Source organism: Mastacembelus armatus, chromosome 15, assembly GCF_900324485.2.
Source record: "Mastacembelus armatus chromosome 15, fMasArm1.2, whole genome shotgun sequence".
NCBI classification, from domain to species: Eukaryota; Metazoa; Chordata; class Actinopteri; order Synbranchiformes; family Mastacembelidae; genus Mastacembelus; species Mastacembelus armatus.
In genome coordinates this window covers 3619912-3645219 of record NC_046647.1, presented here as the reverse complement: position 1 = coordinate 3645219, position 25308 = coordinate 3619912, and the positions used below count along the sequence as shown (strand labels likewise).

Here is a 25308-nt window from a genome sequence, read left to right as displayed (position 1 = left end):
TCAATTAATTAGATAGAAGCTGTTTGCTACAGTGACACTGTGAGCAGCTGCAAAAATGGCAAAAAGGGAGAGGAATGAAAATCATAATTTTTTTCACTGTCCATAATTAAACAGTGGACAGTGGTGGTACATTCTAGATTTTCTGTTGTCAGGTAATCAGTCATGCAGTAAAATGTTTACGGTTCTCACGCCAATTGACAACACAGCTTTTGTTTGACCAGACAGACTTCTGTTTTAAGTTTAGCTTTAGCTTCATGTCTGTATTTCCTACAGCGCATTTAGTTTTTTTTTTTTTTTTTGTAGCCACTGTGCCTGTGAAGCTGATGCAGAAAACGGCACACACAGGAGCACAAACACACAAACAAACACACATCGCTGTTCTGATGACTGACGCATGTCGAAGTTGGTGTGGATTAAATGTTTCTGTTTTCACATATAAAATCCTGACAACGTCATGAGAATCACGTCCAGAGATAGTCTGGAGTTGTTGCGAGAGAGACAACGTAGCCTGAGGCAGAAAGCAAGAATGCAGCCATTTCTTTTCAGAGCTTTGAAATGGCAGTTTTGGATGGATTTATGTTAAAGGCATCAGGAATTTCTGGAAATTGTAAAACCTTGTTTTTGCCATCTACAGTCTATTAAGAAATAGACATTAAAATATTTAAGAAATGTAGTACATAGAGCACATAAACAGAATTTCTAACAAAGGAATTATGTAATTTCTTCACCACAGCTAGGCACAAAGTTTTTCACTTTCCCTTGTCCCTTGTCTTGCCAGAATCTGATGTGTGGCTGGTGTTCCCCTTGCTTCCTCAAATCTCCAGAAATGCACCGCTCCACAGTGGGTGGATTCCCATATAATTATCCATTACGACAATGGGGACTTCTGGACAGTGGTAAACATTCCTGTTATCTTCATCTCCATCTTCCTCAGGAATCCACGATGTGTTTTGCTTCCTCAAAGACTTTTTGAACACCCTTGAATATGGAGATCAGCCCACAATTGTATTGGCTGACCTTCTTTCTTCTTCATTCTCCCACATCAATGTATTCTTCATCTGTAAAGACTTCTATGGCTTCTTGTTTGTTTCTAATCAGGGCATTCAGAAATTAATCTTTCCATCTTTCCAGGAGCACAACACAAAAGTGCTTGAAGATTTCACTTGCTGCTTCCAGATTTATTGTGTTTTGAAGCCTGGCAAACACAAATGTAGAAAACTCTATTAGTCCTTTGTCATCAGTCTTCTTGCCAATGCTGGCACTGACGGCCTTGATGATGTAGGCAGAACAGAGATGCAAAACAGTAATTCCTTTTATCTCTGCCCATGTCTTGGTCTTCATGTACATGGCATAAGTATGTGTCCAGGTATTGAAGGCAAGAACAATAGCTTGCATTAACGCCCAGCTGTAGTCCGTTTCCATCTTTTGAACTTTGAGCCTGGTGTACTTCGACAGTTTCAGCTGAAATGGCATTAGCCAAAATGTGGAATAAAACGTGGAATACTGTGATCATTGCTGAGCATTTTGCACACAGCATCTCTGCCTCTTTCAGGCAAAGTGAATACATAATACAGCACTCTTTTGCTTTGCTCTGGGCTCTTTGATACCACACCTCTTGTTGCATCAAGATATAATGACACAGGCTTTTTTCCCTGAAGTGATGAACCAGGATGCTGAGGCCTACTTCGGTATAAAGGTGAGCGCCAAATGGGTTCACTTGGAAGTGTTGTATGTAGCCAGGTATGTCATAGAAGTTCCTGTCACACATTTTAATGATACACTGTGTTAGATGCATCTCCATAAGCACTTTTTCAAGATTGTTCTTTTTTTTACTTCAGCAGTGATAACATTTAGTATATTTTGATTCAAGCTTCAAGTCAGATTCCCACATATGAACTTTTCAACGGGTGTAGAATTTTACCAGATTGCATGGGACCTTTCTATACTTTCTTTTTTCATTGCTGGCTCCATCGGAAGTAGAGGATTCTGATCCATTCCCTTCTCTTCCCTTGCTTTTTGCCTCATATTCCTTTTGCAGGCATTGTTTTCTCTTTTTCTGTCTTTGGTAAATAGCTTTTCTCAGTGAAATTTCTTTTTCTGTGTCCTTCTGAACCAATGTGTCATTTTGCTTTTATGCTGTTTGGTATATCATAATCACCATCCTTTTGCCTAGATCTTAAAAGTCTGACTGGCGGTTTTGTGTCACTTTTTGTTTCTGTTTCACTTTCTGCCAAATCAGTTTCTTCAAAATCAAGATGTTGTGAATCTGTTTCATCTGACTTGTGGAAATCCTTTGCTCCCCTTCTCTCATAGGTGATTTGTCTTGCTGGCTTTTCTGTGTCACTTTTATTCTGTTTTCAATGTGTTTTTGTCTCTGAGATCAGGCTCTACAGAATCTGTTAAATTTTTCTTTCTACGTCACACTGGATACTTCATTCCCACTTTCGACGTTATTGTCTGTGCTTTCATCTGCCTTGTAAGAACTTTCTTTTTCTTTTTGGCTCTGCACTTCAACCAGTCTTCTGACATTTTTTCTATTGAAGGTCCACACTACATATAACCATTTTCTATTTTTTGTGGTGTTGCTGTGAAATGTGTTTTGTGCCAACTGGACCAAACTGCACACCTTGACAAGGTGTCTTGTACAATCTCACTGAACAGAAAATTTTGGACAACAACATCTACACCTCCAGCTAAAGCCCAGAGGTCTGATCTTGTAACTGCGTGTCCTTTTCGAGATTAAGGCATTTTCTAAAATTTGGACAGTCAAGGACAAAATTATTGCTGTAAAATGTATGTGTAACACAAAAACATTTTTTATCACTAATATTTTCCTCTAAAATCTGAATTTTATCAGAGTCCAGTTAGACGACATAATAATAACTACAATAACAATAATATAATAATTATTATTCCTACAAAATGCTCTGTAAAATTATGTGTGTGTATGTGTGTGTCTGGGTGTACTCAAAACTAACAGTATTGATATTTGGTTATAATATTTTATAATAAAAATATATATTACAATATATAATGTAATAATAAAAATAATATAACAATGAAAAATAATAATGTATTCATTTCTAAGAGTAAAAGTGATAAATAAATGCTCTGTAAAAATATGAGTACACTTTTCTACTAGGGTAGGACCATAATGACAAGGGCTTGCAATAGATAAAACCTTCAGCCTTTTATTTTGAAGGAAGCTGCAGGCAAGCTTTTATTTTGGCTGAAAAAAAGCTGACGTGCATACTTTGAAGTACGCATGCCTCTTTCTTGAAACACAGCACAAACTGACTAGCCTATATAATAATACAATTTTTATTTTGGATGATTTGATGACACATGGCACAAAACACGACATAAACTATTTTTAATGTTATTTTGACAACGTCCAAATATTTGGTTTGTTACAAAACTGGCGGGTTAGTGGGATACACTGCTTAAATAATAAAAATAACTAGAAAATGCAATTTCTGAAGAAATTGCTGACTGCTGAAAAAAAGCTGAATAAGTTGAATAATCAAGAACTATAAAGTGTATTATTTTTGTATGAAGAAGCAGAGTAGCATTGAAATAGGAAAAAGAGAAAAGTGAATGAAGTGTACAAAATGTATTCAAGAAGATTGCATGTACAATATCTGAATGGGTGGAAGAATTTTTTTTTCAGAAAAAGAAAATCTAAACAGCATGTAAAAATAAAAGTCTGTACAAATCTGACTGTGACCATGGCTGACATTAAAAATGGCCTCAGCTGGTGCTTGAGCTGTATACCAATAGCCAATGTCCATTTTAAGATCGCGTTGCTATTTCTGGAGTTTTATTTTGAGAAAATGCTATACAAAAGCTATATTTTGAAAGGGCAGAGGAGCCTCATGGGACCTTATATGAGAATCTGGACTTTATTTTAAATGTTCCTTCTACTATACAAAAATGTAATATCTTCCTATAAATTACTTTAGACTTATTTTGAAATAAGGCTTTTGAAAGGGCTACATACTGTGTGGCATTGAGATGACCCTCAATTAAACGCTGAGTCTTAAGTTTAAATAGCCGCTATACTTTGGAATAGTATTTGGGTGTTCATTATACTTTAGAAAGGTCCAGTCACTTTCTCTAAATAACTGTAGTTGTTTGTGAAAGTGTTGTCACGTCCTGCTTGGAGAAGACAACGTGGATGGCACTGAGAATGGGCCCATGTGTAACAGTGGACATTAGGCAGCCAGTCATTCTAATTACCAACCACAGACAGCTATAGTATGTGCTACTGTTATGTGAGCCGTTGCTATGTTGCTGTGCGACATATTTTTATTTTGGGAACATTTGACATTTGTTATTTAAACAACAGTTTTATGTGGATGTTCCTGGGAGGCAAACATGAATAACTGCTTTTTTCCCATTCATTTTTTCAAGTCATGTTATGAGGTAGGGGTGTGTGAGGGATGGAGGAGAGGCGCAGGACCCAAATGCAGGACGCACAAAGTCTTTATTATGCCTGGATCGACCAGGCTCGGGCACACACAGAGTTCTCTGTCCAGCACAAACCACCACACCACGTGGACAGGCAAATGTACAACAACAGCGGCAAATCACTCCGCTACTCAGCGGGCAGGCAGACAAACATAAAACTTCACCACACGGCGTACAAACACAACTCTCCACCTCATACGTTATGTATATCATGTAAAGCTCTGACAACAAACAAAAGAACAGAGGGGGTAATTAAACTATGGCTATATGTATAGATTCGAAGTGTATCAGGGCTCTGCAAGTTGTGGTGACATCAGTGGATTGGGAATGGCTGGAGATGTAGTGATGCGCCTTTGTGATGACATAAAGCAGGCCTAGGTCGGCCCGTTGAGCAAACATAAGTTCCGGTGGAACCCCTGGGTAGGCAAGAGTCCAGGGTCAATCCGTTGGGCGACCCCTCAAGTGAGCAAAGATCTGGGGCTGACCTAGCTCTGGGGCCGTTGTGAAGGACGGCGGTTTGCCCCAGTGGGTTGGTTGGGGTAGCTGACACCACCATTCCTCCTGGACGGAATCTCTGCCCTGGTTGGCTTGCCCAAAGTTTCAATCCAGTAGGTGCGGTGGCGTCAGCCAGCCCAGCAGGTCGCAAAAATGCTCAGGCTGGCAAGAAGAAGAAATGACAACAACCAGTCCCTGGATTTGAAAACAATGGCCCTTTTTTTGTTTTTGCTTCTTTGTTATTTTGTATTTTGCTATGCTACATAGAGAAGGAAAATCAAACCAATTTTGAAATTGCGGTTATCCCCTTGAGACGTTTTTTTAAATTTTTTAATATCTGCTTTTGAATGGAAAATCCAATTACCAAAAGATACATGGACCCCTTATGATTAATTTAATCAGATTAATCAATTGAAAACATTATTGATGAATTAATCAATTATTAAAATAGTTCTGTGGCAGCCTTAAATTACACATATATAAATTACATACAGTTTTATATAGCAACATGAACATACCATATGTACATACATACATAAATACATACAATCTTCAATACAATCTAACAACATTTCCCATGTAATTATAATTCTGAACTGTGTCCATTTAGAGCATTGGATTGTCTTTAATTTGAACAGATTTCTGCAGATCATCTAAAGCCAGACTGTAATGCAACCACAGGGGGGCAATGCAACCACAGGGGGGCACAATCCAGTGCCTTCATGTGCCCGTATCAAGTCCGGGTAAATGCAGAGGGTTGTGTCAGGAAAGGCATCCAACGTAAAACTTAAGCCAAATCAAACATGTGAATCACAAAAATGACTTCCATACCGGATCGGTCGCGGCCCGGGTTAACACTACAACAATAATACTTTGAATGTAGGGACTTTGTCAGGGAAAACTAGAGAGTTGGCTGATATGATGAAGAAAAGAAAGGTGGGTATCTTGTGTGTTCTGGAGACCAGGTGGAAAGGTAGAAAGGCCTATAGATCAGGCGCAGGGTTCAAGGTGTTTTGTCATAGTGTGGATGGAAAGAGGAATGGAGTAGGAGTTATCCTGAAGGAGGATTTTGCTAGGAATGTTCTAGAGGTGAAAAGAGTGCGATAGGGTGATGAGTCTGAAGCTGGAAGTTGAAGGTGTGATGTTGAATGTTGTCAGTGGTTATGCCCAACAGGTAGGATGTGAGTTAGAAGAGAAGGAGAAATTCTGGAGGAAGATGGAAGAAGTGATTCAGGGTATCTCTAGTGGTGAGAGAGTGGTGATTGGGGCAGACTTCAACGGATATGTTGGTGAGGGAAACAGAGGTGACAAGAAAGTGATAGGTAAGGTTGGTATTCTTCTAGGCCTCCTTCCTGGCAGCTCTAACCTCAGCATCCTTTTACCAATGTATTCACTGTCCCTCCTCTGAACATGTCCAAACCATCTTAATCTGGCTTCCCTGGCTTTTTCTCCAAAACATCTAGCATGAGCTGCCCCTCTGATGTACTCATTCCTGATCCTATCCATCCTCGTCACTCCCAGAGAGAACCTCAACATCTTCACCTCTGCTACCTCCAGCTCTGCCTCAGTCTTTTTATCAGTGCCACTGTCTCTAAACCATACAACATTGCGGGTCTCACCACTGTCTTGTACACCTTTCCTTTCATTCTTGCTGATACTCTTTTGACACACATCACACCTGACACTTTCCTCCACCCGTTCCAACCTGCTTGCACACGTCTCTTCACTTCTTTTCCACACTCTCCGTTGCTCTGGACTGTTGACCCTAAGTACATAAAATCCTCCACCTTCTTCACCTCTACTCCCTGTAAGAATAGCATATAGCACCCCGAAGAATAGCAGAGGATCCCCAAATCCAGGTGTGAAAAACTTGTTGCATCATTCCCAAGAAGACTCATGGCTGTACTAGCTCAAAAGGGTGCTTCTACTCAATACTGAGCACAGGGTCTGAATACTTATGACCATGTGATATTTCAGTTTTTCTTTTTTAATAAATTTGCAAAAATTTCTACATTTCTGGTTTTTTCTGTCAAGATGGGGTGCTGAGTGTACATTAATGAGAAATAAAATGAACTTTTTTGATTTTGGCAAATGGCCGCAATGACACAAAGAGTGAAAAATTTAAAGGGGTCTGAATACTTTCCGTACCCACTGTATGAGCATGCCCACAACAGCTCGCCGCTTCTCACCGCGAGCAACTCCAGAATAGAAGAGAGTCCAGCCCCTCTCAAGGAGTTGGGTTCCAGAGCCCAGGCTGTGCGTGGAGGCGAGCCTGACTATCTCTAGTCGGTACCGCTCAACCTCCCGCACAAGCTCAGGCTCCTTCCCCCCCAGTGAGGTGACATCCCATGTCCCTAGAGCCAGTTTCAGACCGTCAGACCGTTTCAGGGCATACTGTCCTGCCAGCGCCCGATCCCGTCCAATCTCGGAACCTAAGCAAAACCGGGCCTGGTTAGTACTTGGATGCGAGACCGCCTGGGAATACCAGGTGCTGTTGGCTTTCATGTTTGATGTTTTGGAGAAAAAGCAAGGGAAGCCAGATTGAGATGGTTTGGACATGTTCAGAGGAGGGACAGTGAATACATTGGTAAAAGGATGCTGAGCTTAGAGCTGCCAGGAAGGAGGCCTAGAGGAAGACCAAAGAGGAGGTTCTTGGATGTAGTGAAGGAGGACATGAGGATAGTTGGTGTGGGTGAGGAGGATACAGAGGATAGGGTTAAATGGAGGCAGATGATTCGCTATGGCGACCCCTGAAGGGTGCAGCCGAAAGGAAAAGAAGATCAAAAGCCAGACTGTAGTATGACCTGGCTTGCAGTGGGACTGATGGCACACAAAAGAGTATTATCAGCATAAAAATGTACATCACAGTCTGGAGTTGTACAATAAATATTATGTACACAGTAAAAAGCAATGGTCCTAATATTGATCCTTGAGGAACACCTTTATCAGCTAACTGGGAACGTGAACCGTTTAACCTGAGTAACTGTGAAATCTGACATCTTTAAGGTTCATTCACATATGTTCTTAAGAGCCCTCAAATGCTTGTTACAGTCTCCCCTCGCTGCATGGACAATGCTCAGTTGTGATGGAGATAGCAGGATCAATTGTCATTATGTACGTCAAGTATGACAACTGAACTATCCCAACGAAAGTGCTCTTGAAGTGCACATTCTGGGACAGATCCTACATGATGCAGAATGCATTGACAGGTTCTGTAGTGGTCATAAGTGTGTGTCCTACAGCAAACCACAACAGGAAGTCATCGGTGCTGATGGTGGATGAGCTGCTGTCAGCGTACCCCCACCAACTGTCCTTCTCTGAGGCTGGAATGAGGATCATGATCACCAGCCATTTCTCTCCCAGAACCCGTCTTACCATGGCCTCACGAATGCTCATCACTGAGGTGAGGACACACTCTACAAGTGAAGGTTTGATTGAAAAAAGAGAAAAAAACATTGCTGTCACTTACTATTTGAAAGAGACTGCAGTGTTTTTCTCTGAGGGAAAAAGTGTTTCAGACAGCCTACAAGGCAATCTGATGGTCCAAGTTATTTGATTTGAACATATTTGCTGAAAGCAGTAAACAGTAGGATCAGGAATTGAACTTGTCTAATTTTACCAATAAGCCATTTTTGCTTCAAACTGCTGAACTAAATTCTGACAGAACTACTGCATAAATTCTGACAATTATCTCTTCTCTGAGGTTGAACTGAGTTGCAAAATGACAGATGTTATTTTAAAAAAAATTTTTAATAATTAAAAAAAAATAGAGAGAGAGATTAAGAGGAGTTAGTTCCTGCCTTCTTTCTTGTCTCTGCACACTTGGCTTTTCTGTGTACAGTGGACAATGTCAGGCTGTTGATTTCAGAAACATATATTGCCGATTCAAGGTTTTGATGGTGTGAGAGCTATTTCAGAAGTATCGCTTTTATACATTTGAAAATCTGTTAAAAATCATTTCTGACTGAACACAAAAATACTGACCATTTCTTTTAGACTTAAATGGATTTTGATAATAAAAAGTGTGGAAGACAAAATGGGGACTTCTGAAATTCTGAAATTACAGGTTTTTTCAGTTGTTTAAGTACAATTTTGAAAACAGGGCCTGTTTTTTCAAAACGATGAAAATGCTTCAGGAATCCATACCGAAACTGTTGCTATAGTACATGCAGTAAGTAATTGTAATTTTATGTTGACAGAAGATTCACTTGTGCTCTTGACCAAATGTCCGAATTATTGATGCCAGTTTTACCTGTTTAGGTTAGGCTGTACTCTCAGTCCAGCCTCTGACACAGACCATTTTTGCTGAAGACAGGTGAACTTACCTGTTACCTTTTCATAGTGCTTAAACCTGATTGGCAATTACTTAAGCAATTGTATGAGCTAATAGGTACCAAAATGCATGTAGAAATGATGCTTGAATGAATAAAATGAAATGTTTCACAGTGAGGTCTGCCACTTTACCCCTCCGGCTTTTGTGTTTATCTACATATATGTGCATGGATGTGTGTTACTATGTGTGTCTGTTACTTGATTTAGAGGCAGCGTCTAATCAACACGCGGACTTTGACCAACGGTGACTCCGATGTTCCAGTGAAAGGAGGAAGTAGGCGGGGCATAGAAAATGGGCTGTCTGCGGCGGAGAGGGGTGTCAACCTTCATCATGACGACCAAGAGGCAGGCAATGAGACAGAGAACGAGGACAATGAGAACAATGAGAATGATGAAGAGGAAGAGGAAGAAGAAGAGGATGGAGAAGGACCCTTTGTACCATTCCAATGCCCAGGTACCAGCTAGGAGTTGATCCATCTAGAAGTTGTTTTCACTCTTATCAAAAAAGATTTTAGTTACTTTTGTTTAACCCTTTGAAATCTGCCATAGATATGGCGTTGTGATCTTAACGGATTCATAGTTTACACAGTGAAACCTATAGGAACAAAAGTACACTGATGGTTGGTCATGTGTAATGCCCTGTGGAGCTGCCTAATCAGCATAAATAGTGACTCACCTGTTCTCACCCCAGAATTGTCATCCACATACGTTTGGATCAACAAAATAATGATAGCAAAGACAATCGGGGGGATGTATTCATGGGTGGAGAAATACAGTTGTACAACTTGAACATCATTCCTTTTTAACCTCCAGTTGACAGCAGCACACTCTCTCCTCCTGCCACTCCCAATTAAACCAACATTTTTTTATTGTATGTGCTTTGTAGTTAAAGCATGTTGTGTCCAGGTTTCCCTAGACGTAACATCCATCCACCACCAGGCATTTTTTGTCAGTAACACACTGGTTTATATTTAATATTGGTAATGCTACAGTCTATATAGACTGTACAGCTGTAAGTGATCAGGTGTCTATAACAGGGTAGTGCCGTGCACGTAGCGCAACCAAAAAAGTGTAAAAAGAAGTGTATACAGAATGTGCACTTCTGCTAACAATCCCACAACAAGAGTTACTGTTGAGTACCTCCACAGCTGATTCAAAAATTATACTGGTTAGTGTCTGAAATTTGCTCTCTGATTGTTCACTATTGCATAATCCATTCAGTACACATTATGCAGAGAGTACTGAATGAGTGAATGAAGGAGGGATTTCTAACACAGCCAAGTCCTTATTTGAGTGTCAGACACACATAGGATTGTGACGAGAGTAATTGCATTTCCCAAAATTTAGAACAACTCCTTTGATGTGGAAGCTTTATTTAGTTTGGGTTTTTAGTTGTAAACATTTAATGCTGTCAAATAAATCCATCTTCAGCACTCTCAAGCACTCTCAATAGTAATAATTATTTGTAGAAAAGATATTTACATTTACAGGTTGTTAAATGCATCTGAAAGACGTGCACAAAATATGTAAACCATTTATCTTTCCTTTTATTTCCTGTCAATGTTTCTTTCTTTCTTTCTTCATCAGAGTTAGTATCCAAAAGCATCAGTCTCTATCTGTCAATGCATTGCCAATACAGAATCTTTTAAAGCTCTTCAGAACTTCATGTTTAATTAAAAGGGTGAAGCACAAAAAAATCTTATCACAAAAGTGATTAGGTTTTAACAAAAAGTTGCTAGTAATATAAAATGATTTTGCAAATTTGCTCTTATTTTTTATCGTGTAGATAACATGAGTGTTCACCCTCATTAGTATCAAGATTATAAGAGTAATTCTTATCAAATCAAGTCTTTATCAGAATAAGCTGAAATTTGATCTTTTTGATCTTTTTTTATCAATTTCTAAATGCCATCCACATATGATAGTCTTGCCTTTTTGAAAGTGCACTGAATAAATCGTATTACATAAGCAGCAAATGTAAATGCATCCACATTTCAAACTACATGTGCAGAAATGAACATGAATAAATCTGACTTAAACATTTTTATTGGTCAGTAAACATTCATGGGGATGCATGACAGAGTTTTATAGTTTGAGAGGACATAGTGTTCTGTCTTTTAGGCATCCCCCCTCCTTCTTCATACAGTCTATGCATCTCTGTACTGACACTGTGTATCATGGCTTGTAACCTGTGTGTTTGCAGTGGGTCCATATAACAAGCTGAAGTGGCTGCTGGCCTGGCCTCTGTGTGTGCTGCTGTACTTCACCGTCCCCAACTGCTCCACCCCTCACTGGGAGAACTGGTTCATGCTGTCCTTTGTCTCCTCCACCCTGTGGATTGCTGCCTTCTCCTACATCATGGTCTGGATGGTGAGTATCAGGGAGGCCAACTGGTAAGAGTAATGCTATTCTTCTACAGCCTATGAAATTTTATTCCTTTGAGGAATGTTATTAGTGTGAAATTTTTAATATCTCCAGATTAATTATAACATGTGGAATTAATAATTTGTCCTATATAAACAAGGAAGAGATTATTAAAAAATGGCTGAAATTGAATGAAAGAGAAAAGCAAATGGAGGGGGAAAGAAGACCTGCTGCTCTTATCTCCTTTTTCCATTATACAGTTTTAGTAGTACTCAGCTCTACGTGACTCAGTTTTGGTCATTTTCCATTACAGTTGAGTTCCACCTCAACGTGGGTCGTACCGTCATAGCATGGCAGCAACTACAGTGACACCACCAAGCACAAAAACATACGCAGCTCCTTGTAGGACCATGGTGTTGTTTTGTGAGTAGCATTAACCATTTGCCTCACTAAAGACTATAAAAATGGAAAGACAAACGGTCGCTGTTTTGCCGGTCTTTAAATATAGCAGATTTGATTTTTGTGTGAGGATGCGGTTGGACTCTAGTGTCGGATGCTCATGACTCCTCTAGTGACGTCACTCACTGTCCAGTCAGTGGCCTGCAGTCTGTTGAGTCACATTTTAGTATCAGCCTGGCTCGCTTGGAATCTCGGCTCTGGAGGTACTAAAAAAGTATCTGCTACCTATCCCCTAATGGAAAATCCCAAAAACCGAGTCGAGCTGAGTAGTGCTACTTGAAAAGCCCCATTGGAGGAGGCACATTAGAGGCACACAGGTTGCACCGCTGAGGGCAGCCATGGCTCTCTAATATTGTGTATGTTTTTGTGTTTTTTCTGTTTTCTGCTGCCCCTTATGACCAACTCTGCTTCTCAGAGCCAGGTCTGCTCAGATGTCACAGTCCTCACTTGGAGACCCTCTTCATGAAATGCCAACTGTTTTCTTCATTTGTTCTCGTCAAAGTGTACATTTCACCTGAGCCCTGCGTCACCGAGGCTAAGCAGGTAACAAATGTGGAGAAACAACACCCAGACTCCCTGCTCATAATTCTGGAGGATTTTAACAAAGGAAACTTTAACCATGAACTTCCCAAATGCAGAGAGCATATCAAATATCCCACCATGGACATGAACACATTGGACCACGGTTTTAAAGGATGCTTATTGCTCTGTTTCCCATGCTGCTTTAGGACTCCCTGATCTGCTTCAACTCATCCCAATCTACAGGCAGAAGGTAAAACCCTCTAAGCCTTGTGGTAAGGACTGTGAAGAAATGGACAGCAAAGTCAAAGCTTGAGTTACTGGCCTGCTTTCAATTAAATTCAATTCAGTTCAGTGTTATTTTTATAGTGCCAAATCACAACATAATCATCTCAAGGCACTTTACAAAAAACCAAAAACCCAACAAATCCCTTATGAGCAAGCACTTGGCGACAGTGGAGAGGAAAAACTCCCTTTAACAGAAGAAACCTCCAGCAGAACGAGGCTCAGTTTGGGCGGCCATCTGTCTCGACTGGTTGGGGTAAATGGATAAAGGAGAGAGAAAAGAATAGCAACAATAAACAACAAATAGACACTGCAGGTTGGTGGGGCCAGTAACTGCAAATCAGTAATATACAGCTCCAGGACCAGTAGTAATGAGTTACAGTAATCTAGCTTTGAAGTAACAAATGCATAAACTAGTTTTTCCACATCATTTTGAGACAGGATGCTCCAAATTTTGGCAATATTGTGCAAGTGAAAGAAGGCAGTTCTAGAGATTTGTTTTATGTGTAAATTAAAGGACATAGCCTGGTCAAAATTAACGCTTAAGGTTTTTCACAGTAGTGCTGGAGGCCAGGGCTATGCCATTTAAAGTAGCTATATTGTTTGAAAACCTGTTTCTGAGGTTTTTAGGCCCAAATACAATAAGTTCTGTTTTCTCTGAGTTTAAAAGTGGAAAGCTACTGGTCATCCAGGCTTTTATGTTCTTTAAAGATGCCTGAGGTTTGACTAACTGGTTTGTGTTATCAGGTTTCATAGATAGATATAACTGAGTGTCATCTGCATAGCAGTGGTAATTAATAGAGTGCTTCCTAATAACATTGCCTAAAGGAAGCATGTATAAGGTGAACAGAATTGGTCTTAGCACAGAACTTTGTGGAACTCCATAACTAACTTTTATACTAACTCTGTTCTTTCATAATGAACATGAACAAATTGGAATCTGTCCAATAAAACAGATTGGAACCATTTCAATGCTGTTCCTTTGATTCCAATTACATGCTCCAGTCTCTGTAATAGGATGCAGTGGTCAATAGTGTCGAATGCAGCACTAAGGTCTAGCAGGACAAGTATAGAAATGAGTCCATTATCTGAGGATAAGAGAAGACTTTTGGTGACTTTTAACAGTGCTGTTTCTGTACTATGATGTGCTGAAAATTCTGATTGAAAATTGTCAAATAGTTCATTCCTGTATAAGTGGTCTGATAGCTGCTTAGCAACAGCTTTTTCAAGGATTTTAGAAATAAATGATAGGTTGGATATTGGTCTATAATTAGCCAAGACTCCTGGATCAAGACTAGGCTTTTTGAGTAAGGGTTTGATTACTACAGTCTTAAAAGCCTGTGGTACGTAGCCTGATACTAGGGATAAATTTACCATGTCTAATAAAGATGAGCCAATTAATGGCAGGGTCTAAGCAGTCGAGTCGGGATGGGGTCTAAGAGACATGTTGATGATTTAGATGAAACAACTGTTAACAGGAATTCAGAGAGATCTATGGGAGAGAAGCAATCTAAACATAACTGAGGTCTTACAGATAATTCAAGAGCTACTGTAGTAGAAGATTCATTGATTGCAGGTATAGGAAGCATCTGCTGAATTTTATCTCTAATAGTTGTGATTTTATTTGTAAAGAAACTCATAAATTCATCACTGCTGAGAGCTAATGGAACACTGGGCTCAACAGAGCTGTGACGTTTTGTCAGCCTGGCTACAGTGCTGAAAATAAAATTGGGATTGTTCTTATTTTCTTCTATTAGTGATGAATAGTAGTGAATAGTTTACAGAGAGCTTTTTATATGTTAATAGACTGTTTTTCCAGTCCAGATAAAATGATTCTAAATTTGTGGAATGCCTTTTCTTCTTTTCTTCCAAACGCTGCATGATCCATCATCTTAAATTCAAAAGTTATTAAAGAATGATCTGACAAAATAGGATTATGGGGAAAAACTATTAAGATCAAGGGTGTGACAGTGGGTGGGTTTATTAACATTTTGAGTGAAACCAATTGAATCTAATATTGAATTAAATGCAGTGCTGAGACTATTATTTTCAACATCTACATGAATGTTAAAATCTCCCACTATAATGACTTTATCTGAACTAAGCACTGAATCAGACAGGAAGTCTGGAAATTCAGTTAAAAACTGAGTAGGGATAGGTGGACGGTACAAAATAACAAGTAGAACAAGTAGTTTTTTGTGTTTTCCAGTTTGGATGTGAGAGGCTCAGAGTGAGGCTCTCGAATGAGTTACAACTGTCCTGAGGATGAAAGTTTAATAATAAGTTTGAGTGGAAGATTGCAGCTACTCCTCCACCTCGACCTGTGCTTCAAGGAACATGACAATTTTTATGACTGAGGGGGGTTGATTCATTCAGAGTGACATATTCATCCTGCTGTAGCCAGGTTTCAGTAAGACAGAGTAAGTCAATTTGGTGATCAGTTATCAAATTATTTACTAACAGAAATTTAGATGAAAGAGACCTAATATTTAATAATCCACATCTGACTGTTTTGTTTTTCTGTTCAGTAAGAGGAGTGGTCTTAATTTTTATTAGGTTTTTATGAATAACTCCTCTTCTGTTAACTTCTGATTTATTTGATTTATACGTTCAAGGGACAGACACAATCTCGATGGGGTTTGAGGGGGGTTTGACGTCTCTAAAGAAACTGCAGAGAGGCATTTTAGACTGAGTCTCTGTGTCCCGGTCCCCACTCTGGATTGTCAAACTATAGGTTGGCTAATAAACTTGGTCAGATTTCTAGAAATGAGAGCTGCATCATCCAAAGTAGGATGGATGCTGTCCCTCGCTAACAGACCGGGTTTTTCCCAGAAAGTGGCCCAATTGTCTACAAGGCCCACATCGTTTGCTGGACACCACCTAGACAGCCAGCGATGGAACGGCGACATGAGGGTAAGCATGTCATCACTGGTCAGATTGGGAAGGGGTCCAGAGAAAATTATGGAGTCCGACATTGTTTTGGCAGTTACACACCGACTCAACATTAATTTTAGTGACCTCCCATTGGTAATTGGGTGTCATTCCTGCTGACATGAATAACAATTTTACCAAACAGTGCTTTTACTGCACTGATTGGAGGGTTTTTTGAAGCTGCAGCCACAGACCTAAACAAACTCACTGACACTGTGTCATGATGGGAGAATTTTGGTTTCCTGTTTGGACTTTTATTTTGGTGTCTAAGTTGTTTGTGTAAAGGTAGCTTTATGTTCATTACTAAGATTAGTTTTACCTGTTTCCTATTTAGCCTTCTGTTCCGGTCCCTTTGTTCTTTGTTCTTTCAGTGTTGACTAAGTTAATGAAGGAGAGAGTTTTGTTTGAGTTTCGTTATTCTTGTTCCCACGCAAAGTGGCGTCATTTATTAGTGTTTTGTTTCGACGCCAAGTGGTGGAGTTGCCTGACGGCAGTATTTGCAGGGGGGGTGTTCTCTTATGTGCTGAAGCCTGGTGGATCCAGGAAAATAAAGAGATTATGTCCTCTATTTGGGTCCTGCGCCTCAATCCTTCACCACCACACCTCCAACATCATAACAGAATACTCTGTCCAAAGAATGGACCCAGGGGACAATAAAGGGAAGACGCCCAAGGAGTGATATGGCGGGGTTCCTCCAGGCATCACATGATGATTACATGGGGGCACTTGTTTTGTCTTCCCAGCTGGAGTTGATCATGAGGCAGCCTCCTTATGACACCTCCAAGGTAGTGGCAGTCTCCCTTTTCGCCACCTTCCGCACGTTGCTGGAGACATGGCGGACCCAGCATTTCCAGTAACAGTGCCTAGCCCAGCTACAGCTCCCACTGCTGGCTTGCCAGTCACTGATGCCGGCTCCCTAGTGTGTGTCCTCGGCTAGCCTGCTAGAGTTACCAGCTAGCTCGCCAGTGTTCCCGGCTAGCCTGTCAAAGTTATCGGCTAGTCTGCTAGTGTCAGGGAGTTTTTCCTCTCCACTGTCACCAAGTGCTTGCTCATAAGGGATTTGTTGGGTTTTTTTGTTTTTTGTAAAGTGCTTTGAGATGATTGTGTTGTGATTTGGTGCTATACAAATAAAACTGAATTGAAATGAACAGAATTGAATTGTCCCTGGCTAGCCCGCCAGAGTTCCCAGTCCTGCCACCTCGATGTCAGCGACGTTGCCACCTGAGGAGGTGACCCCAGCTTCCCAAGCCTCATTGTGCTGTTCCTGCGAGGCTCTGCCTCTGCTTCCCGAGCCTCAGTGTGCCGACGAAGCCGTTCTCGCTTCCCCAATGGAAAATATCACCAGTACAGCAACAGTGTACATCTCAGTTCTGTACTCCTAACTTGACTCCCTCTCCACCATCTTGAAGACCATTCTGAAATTTTTATTCCTGCTCTGAAGTATGAGGAGTAACAATCAAAGAAAAGACTTGAGAGAGGAATCAAGAGACTGTCCTTCTCTTAAGTCTTTTATATACCGATATGCCTTTTCTGGACCTTTAACTCTTTAACCTTTAACTCTTCTGATGAAGGATCAGAGAAAAGGACGCCTCATGTCTCTAAGAACTTGTTTCCTCACGTTTTTTCCTCCCATCTTAGGTGGGTGGGACTAAAGACACAAGGACAATATGCAAGTAAGGGAAAGGTGGCTATAATCAAGGGAATTGGGAGGTAAAATTGTCTCACCAAACTGTTTACTTTTCCACAACCATCTACCCAAATGGGCTATTTAAATAGCCAACTTTAGAGACATTCAGAATCCTCTTAAAAAGTGTTTTTAATTCAGAAGAAACAGTATAATCAGCTTTTATTCTTAAAGCAGTCAATATATTTATATTTTTTAACTATGGGCTAATAGACTAAAATATGTTTAATTAGACCTTAATCTGTTGACAGATTTTTTTTTTTTTTTTCATCGTAGCATTTTGATAAATACAGTTTTAATAAGGTCTATTGCTATATCTCTGTCAAATGCTCCAGCAGTTAAAGCAACACACAAACATAACTGCCAAAACATAGGCATAGTGTGTCTGTATTTTTCTGTCTGTCAGGTAACAGTGATTGGCTTCACACTCGGCATCCCTGATGTCATCATGGGCATCACCTTCCTGGCAGCTGGCACCAGTGTACCTGACTGTATGGCTAGCCTGATAGTGGCACGACAAGGTATTCTGCCACACGTGAAAAAAACAGTTTACAAGGCTACAAAACACACACCAGAAAGAAGTCAAAGAAAATTAAAGTGAAGACACAATCAGATATTCCACCATCCCTCTTCTTCCCTGTGATGAGGCTGTAAACTAAGGTGAAGTGGTGAGGGAACCCAGTCTGATGGGGTCCCCTCTCCATCCTTTCATCTGTGTTTATACTTGCTCTTGTCATCACATATTTAAACATCAGTTTAACTGTACGTGGAGCATCACAGGGAGATGCACACTTGTTGCTGTATTTTAGTCATCGGCCCTACACTTTGTAGCTGCTTCATTGTATTTTTTTGGACATAACTCAGACAAATAGCTCCAACGATCTCACTGGTGTCACCCTAAATCCATCCAAACATGTTGCCTTCTCCCTCCTCAACCCCCCACCTACCTTCCTGTCACCCGCCCACTCAGTTTCCTTCCCATGTACTTTTTAATCTGTATCCTGTGTTTCTGCTGCTTTACAACTCCATCTCTGTCTGTGTTTAGGAATGGGAGACATGGCGGTGTCCAACTCCATTGGCAGTAACGTGTTTGACATTTTGGTGGGGCTTGGTCTGCCTTGGGCCCTGAACACCCTAGCCATAAACTATGGCTCTTATGTATGTAGCGCACTTCTCAATGTACTTTGCATCTCTGTACTATCTCTGCCTGGCAGCTGTGCAGAGAGCTTCCTTTCCGAGGTTACTGAGCAAACCTTGTCTTTCTAACCAATAGAAGAAAGCCCAAAATCAGGGCTGGGAGCTCATGCCTGTCATTCAGTATGTCAGCGAACTTCAGGATTAATGCTGCTTTCACACCAAGCCTTCAAGTTAGCATTAGTTGCTGTAAGACATCATTATGACTGACTCACAGGCTAGAAAGCTTCCGATGGACCATTTTCACAACAGACAGTTTAATATGTCATAGCAAGAAAAGTGTGCGTTGATTCACAACACAGCTATGCCTGCGTGATTCCTATTGTGACATCTCAAAATATTTGCATTATCTGAGACGGTGATAGAAAACTGGATAGAGAGTAACAGAAGGGCGATGGAGGGGCATGAGAGGAGTGGAGTGGCTTAGTGAGCTTGATTTTAAAGCTTGCCTCAGGAAGCTGAAGTGAGGAGCTGATCTCCAACCGATCTTTGAGAATAACAGATCTGACACCAAATCTATGTACAATACTTACTCCTAGGCACAAAATATAATTAATCAAAACATCAAAACGAATAAATATTATGCAACATACTGTATGTCCTGATGAACTATGATACAGACATTATTGGCAAGAAGTGAAGTCATTCAGAGATACATTGGGTGATTTTGTAAGTTATTGGTTGTTATAGGGGGATCCTGATGCTCTGTTCTTCAGTTAAAAGTACCAACTTTTTATATCTACTAAGTACAATGTCTAATTCTATCTTCTTTTTGGGTAACTTGAACCTTACAAAAACCCAACATAGCCATCAGTGGACAGGCTCCAGATCACACCATGGATCAGTGACACTCAAAGTTGGCCTTTGTCTGATGTTGTAATTTCATGGTTTAACATGGAGGTGAACTGGAAAATTTGAGTGAGATCAAGCATAATTATTTCTGAAGATATGCTGTGCAGTTAATTATGCAACACAAGGCACAAGAAAACATAATGAAAATCAGTAGAGTGGCAGAGAAATGAGCATGAACAAAGGTAATAGAAGTGTGTGCGCGCGTGTGTGTGTGTGGAGGGAGAGAATAAGTGTGGAATTATTTACTTACTGGCTTGATAATGAAAACAGATGGACTCTGCATCCATCAACAACAAACAAACGAACAAATTCAATTCAATTCAATTCTGTTTATTTGTATAGCGCCAAATCACAATTCAATCATTTCCAGGCACTTTAAAAAAAAAAAGAAAAAACCCAACAAATCCCTTATGAGCAGCACTTGGCGACAGTGGAGAGGAAAAACTCCCTTTAACGGAAGAAAAAACCTCCAGCAGTTTGGGCGCCCATCTGCCTCGACCGTTTGGGGTGAGTGGAGAGAGCAGAGAGAAAAGAACAGCAACAATAAACAACAAATAGACTCTGCAGGTTGGTGGGGCCAGTAACTGCACATCAGTGATATACAGCTCCAGGACCAGGGACACCTGCAGAAGGTACAGGGAGAGAACAGAGAGAGAGGGAGAGAGCACAAACGAGGGGAGAGAGTGAGCATAAAGTTAGTGACATTCAGTGGTGGAATATACATGAGGTGGGAGGAGAGGATTGAACTGTGAATTGTGTTTCTTTTCTGTAGTATAAAGAAATTCAACTGTTATGAAACAAAGTACAAAGCCAGAGTTGGAGTTATTTATGTCTTTGTTAAATAGTTATGCTTCTTAACAAAAACAGTCCTTGTTGAACTGGACAGCATTAGGCACTCTGTGTACTTAGATAAAAAAAGTTGGTACTTTAAACTATTAAACTGAAGAACAGAGTTTTAAGATCCCTTAAGGCAAATTTTAACACGTAACACTGGTCTAGAAGGGGAAAGCCTTGGAAATGAAAGTAGCAAAATTTTACTAGTATTAGGTAGAAGTCATAAAATTAAGTCCTGAGTGTTAATTGGCTCCAGTTTCCAAGATAAAGCTTCAGGTCAAAATTGCATCAAAATAATTCCGAATTAGGAGGGTGTGTGCCACACAGATCATTATAAATGTACCGTTTCTTGACACCAATAATGCAACTTTCCATTCATTTATTGGTTTTTCATGTAACATTGTCAAGCTTTTTTCATGAAAAACTAACCGACTTATGAATGGGTGTTAGTCCCTTTGATGTGTAGCAGAGCGGTAGAGAAAACAACTACCTTTGAACTACCTCTCTGCTGTGTAGCTTCTACTGTACTTCGTCAAGAAGTTATGAGGTATCATGATCATCATGAACATGATCATCAGATACTTTATAGGCAAATGTACTCGCCTGTGGATGATAATTATAAATCTTTTTTGTGGAATATCTTGAAAAATTCAGCCAACCAGCACCTTCATCACCTGTTTTCTAATTCATCTAATCAAAAAAATTAGCACATTTGATCTTGGAGATCTCTAATTTACCAAAATTTGTAGACAAGTGTAACTGCTACAAAATATAATTATCAACATCAGTGACAGCATGGTAGAAAGTCAGTAAAATCTTTATTACATCCACTTACATTCCAATGTGATACAGGATAAAAAAAAACCTTCACTCTCAACAAGCAGGGCTGGACTGGCCATCTGGCAGACCAGGCTCTTTCCTGCTGGGCCGACATACTTTTTGGGCCAGGCCATTATATCTTCCTACCATATTTGTCTGATAGGCCCATAAAACTCTTAGCAGCCTATAGTTTTTTTCTGCCTAATTAGTTGACGGCGCTGTGGTTTTTGCGGCTGTGTAATGTCAAAAAAAGTCAGTGTAGGATTTTTATTCCCAGAAAGCAGCCCCCTACCTAAATATTCCACTTTGCTAAATATTCCACAATGTGGAAAAGAGGCTGAAATGTATTGTTGCAGTTTTGAATGAATATGATAAAAGGATAATTATTTTTTCTCATAATGGTATAGCAGGAATAGCAGTTTCTTGCACATTTTATTCTCGCAGATCAAGCTAAACAGCAAAGGACTCATCTTTTCTGTGGGGCTCCTGTTGGCATCTGTGTTTCTGACGGTAAGTAGACAGTAGCATGTAAGTTCCATAACCCAGAGAGTTTCTGCCTCTGAAAGCTTTCTGAGATCTCTCTGCATGTTTATCATACTCTGTTAATCTGTGTGTTGGTCTGTTTGTCCAGGTCCTGGGAGTTCACCTAAACAAGTGGACGCTGGACAGGCGTCTGGGTCTCATGTGTCTCATCCTCTACTCCATTTTCCTGTGTTTCTCCTGCCTCATTGAGTACAACATCTTCACCTTTGTCAACCTGCCAACCTGCCGGAATGACTAGCACACACCACAAGCACTGATGTACATATGTGTACACACATACACACTCCAAGGAATTCCTTTTGAAGTATTATATACCGTTGATGGTGTTTGTCTGATGATAATTGATAACCATAATTTTAAATCTAATCAACAGCAAGAATTAACTGCTAATACTATTTAACACAGGTCTGACTGACACAATGAGAAGAGGTCCCACTCTGTTTTTTATTTTATTTTTTTTTTATGCTTGTCTTTCTGCATGGTGCAATATTGACCTGCTCTGGTGTATACTTATGACCAGTGTGGGACTAATTTCAAGAGCAGAGACTGGCTCTTTACAGGCCTTCACACAGTGCAACAAACTGAGGAAAACAATAACACAACACAGCAAATCACTTTGTCCTTCCATTTAGGTGTGAAAGTTGTAATATTTACTAGCTGCTTATCTTTTCAGTAATAATGATAAAAGCAATGGTGTAAATATGTGGAAAGGTATAAATTATATCACCAGTTAGGACTATTTACTATTTATCTTAACATTATGAGTTCATAATTAAGTTTGGCTGTTCAGAACATTTTCTGACCCACAGAGAACCAGGTCATTACCTTTTCACAAATTACCTTGAATCACATCACAGCTGTAGGTTCTACAATCTGTATTAGTAATGAATTAACTTTATCAAGGGTTTTCCTGTTTGTCCTGTACATAGCTTAGCCCTACCCTCAGATATTTTATTTATTATTTGTTCAGGTCAGATGCACATTCTCTTCTGGAGGTCACAAAAACACCTGGATAGGTTTTATTTATGGACCTAGGGTTGCTGAAATACTTTACCTAAGATTTGTTCAGATGACCACTTGTGTACATAAAAGCACAATTTCCTCTGAAAGTATTTTTCTTGTTGATTTAAATGATTTTATTCTGATGCATAGTTATATGTGTGGGTGTTAAATAGAATTCAAACTTGCACTGAAGAGCTTGAACAACTTCACAAAGAAAGTTACTCCTCCTAATGCTTGTCAACAAGCAGATTGTCCATTGTTGTGGACAGAGGTTGTACTGTGTACTGACATGTAAGGACTGCTTTTTCCTTCTTTCAAAAACACTGACCAAATAGACTGAAACAATGGTGGCATTATTTGAAACAAAAGCCAAGCAAATTGGATGAGGTGTTTCCTCTGTAGCGGAAGGATGTTCTGATTCACTCCTCATGAAAGAAGAAGTGGTAATATTATAGCAGTAGTGTAAAGGATAAGAATTTTCACCTTCTGGATTAAGGCTGTTTTTTTTTTGTTTGTTTTTTTTTTTAATCCAGGATTTATTTGTATTTTGTAATGCCTAATGTTTAGATTTGTCCAGATATAGTAGGTGTGTGGTACATAAATATTTTTACTAGTTCTTAGAGCATGTGCAGTGTGGATTGTGAAACCTTAGGGGAGATTATAATTCCACTACACAAATCAAGGTATAGCAGCCGAGTCACTGTTCCTTAAAGGCTTCCATCAACTGTAGAAGTGAAGACTCTGTCAGAGCCTGTTAATTCTCACACAATATCCATCAAAATGTCAACTTTTTCTCCAGATACATTCATTTAAAATGTCAAGTGCCCTTTTCATTTTTTTCTCATTTGGTGAAGAGGAAACAGAACCACCATATTTTCAGTATTAAGTCACACGTTTTTTACTCCTGTGGCCTGTCCTGTGACTTATATATTTCTTTATAGTCATTTTGAGGAGTAGTCTGTAACATTAGATGGCATAACATTATACCACCGAAAAAGTAAAAACACTTATGCTCATGGTAAACTATAACTCCTAGTGTAACACAAGTGAAAATGCTTCCCAACAGAAGGAGACTGGTAGAAGTGCAGGTAAAGTCTGCAGCTGAAACAAGTTTGGAGTGAGTGTTGACACTGACGCGGATGAATGAATATATACTTTTGCTTGTTGTTATGCCTACCCTACATTCTTCATAGTCTAATTTAGACTATAATTAGTATAATTACAAATGCAACTTTTTCAAAGTGATTTATATATATTTTCTTCTGTTCAACAAGGCTGTTTTTGCTAAATTCGATTTAAACTCCAGTGCGAATTATAGCCCGAAAAATACGGTAGGCTTCATCTGATTTGTTTGAGGTACATTTTTAATTTATGAGAAGAAATATAACAATTTTTTAAAATGTTGTCTGTCAAATATACAAATATTTATATTGTTTTTATGTTTATCATACATGTTTATTTATTTTGGTAACAGGCAGAAGTCTCTGTGCTATGACCGGAAAACAGGGTTTTAAATTTGTTAAATTTTTGTGTAATGCAATAACTATGAGCTTACAAATCTGTAAATAAGCCTCTTTAATGATCAAAGAAAAAAATATTATAGTTTTAAATAATGTATTCAAATTGTAAATGATGTCTGTCAATGTTTGACAGTGTAAAAGCTTGTAATTTTTAATGAAATTATTTATCAATGACTATACACATAATTAAAACAGGACTGTTAACTTACTGAGCCCTACAACTCACAGTATCATTATGGCCAGTTTTCCACGCAACATAATCAAACTAAGCTCAATTGTTGTTTATGGAATATGTACTGGTCAACAAATCATTTTTCCATGTTTAGACAATATATAATGCAGGGTTGATAATTTCCTACTAATTTTGTAGAATTGAAATATTTCATAATATCAATAGGATTACAGGAACATATTTAACATTTTGCATCTTCAGTTGAGCAACTGTGCACTGTACTGTGAGTAAAATAGCATAATAATAGCAAATAAAATAGCAAATAGCACTGTTTGCATAAATTACCAAATGAACACAGTCTCTTATAATTTGTACCGGATTTGTATTACGTAGTATCTAGGACACAGTTAGAGGCCTAGAGGCAGCCTCCCCCCAATAATCAATAACCCCAACTCTTTACTGTTTACTGTTGGTGAGTAAGACACATACATTTATTCTGTCAAACAATATTCTCGTTTTTGAAAAACAATCACTGACTACAAGACATTGCTTATCCTTCATTATTATCGTTATTGTAATATCTTTATCTTTAACCCCAGGGCTTTTTTGTTTTATTATATATATCAGAAAATAACTGTATCATGCACTTTATCATCAAAACAACTGATGCTACAGATTATTTGATTCACTACATTTTGCGCTGCTATTTACTACATGTACCCAAAACCTAAACATAGGGTACCATGTATTTAAAATTAACCAAACTACCACACAGATGCTTACATTTTGAAACAAAGCGTCTTAGAGGAGACTTCTAAATAATTTGTGATATT

At 39.3% G+C, this 25308-nt stretch overlaps 1 protein-coding gene across 1 annotated transcript in view; it reads left to right on the top strand.

Annotated features, from left to right (window-relative positions):
• Positions 1–22202, top strand: part of slc24a3 (solute carrier family 24 member 3) — a 114493-nt gene extending 92291 nt beyond the window's left edge. The window contains exons 11-17 of the mRNA XM_026308593.1: positions 8208–8368; positions 9505–9751; positions 11501–11667; positions 17946–18060; positions 18585–18697; positions 21683–21748; positions 21870–22202. Coding sequence (XP_026164378.1) covers positions 8208–8368; positions 9505–9751; positions 11501–11667; positions 17946–18060; positions 18585–18697; positions 21683–21748; positions 21870–22019 — 1019 coding nt within the window. The 3' untranslated portion in view covers positions 22020–22202. The remainder of the gene's footprint in view (positions 1–8207; positions 8369–9504; positions 9752–11500; positions 11668–17945; positions 18061–18584; positions 18698–21682; positions 21749–21869) is intronic.
• Positions 22203–25308: the final 3106 nt, after the last annotated feature.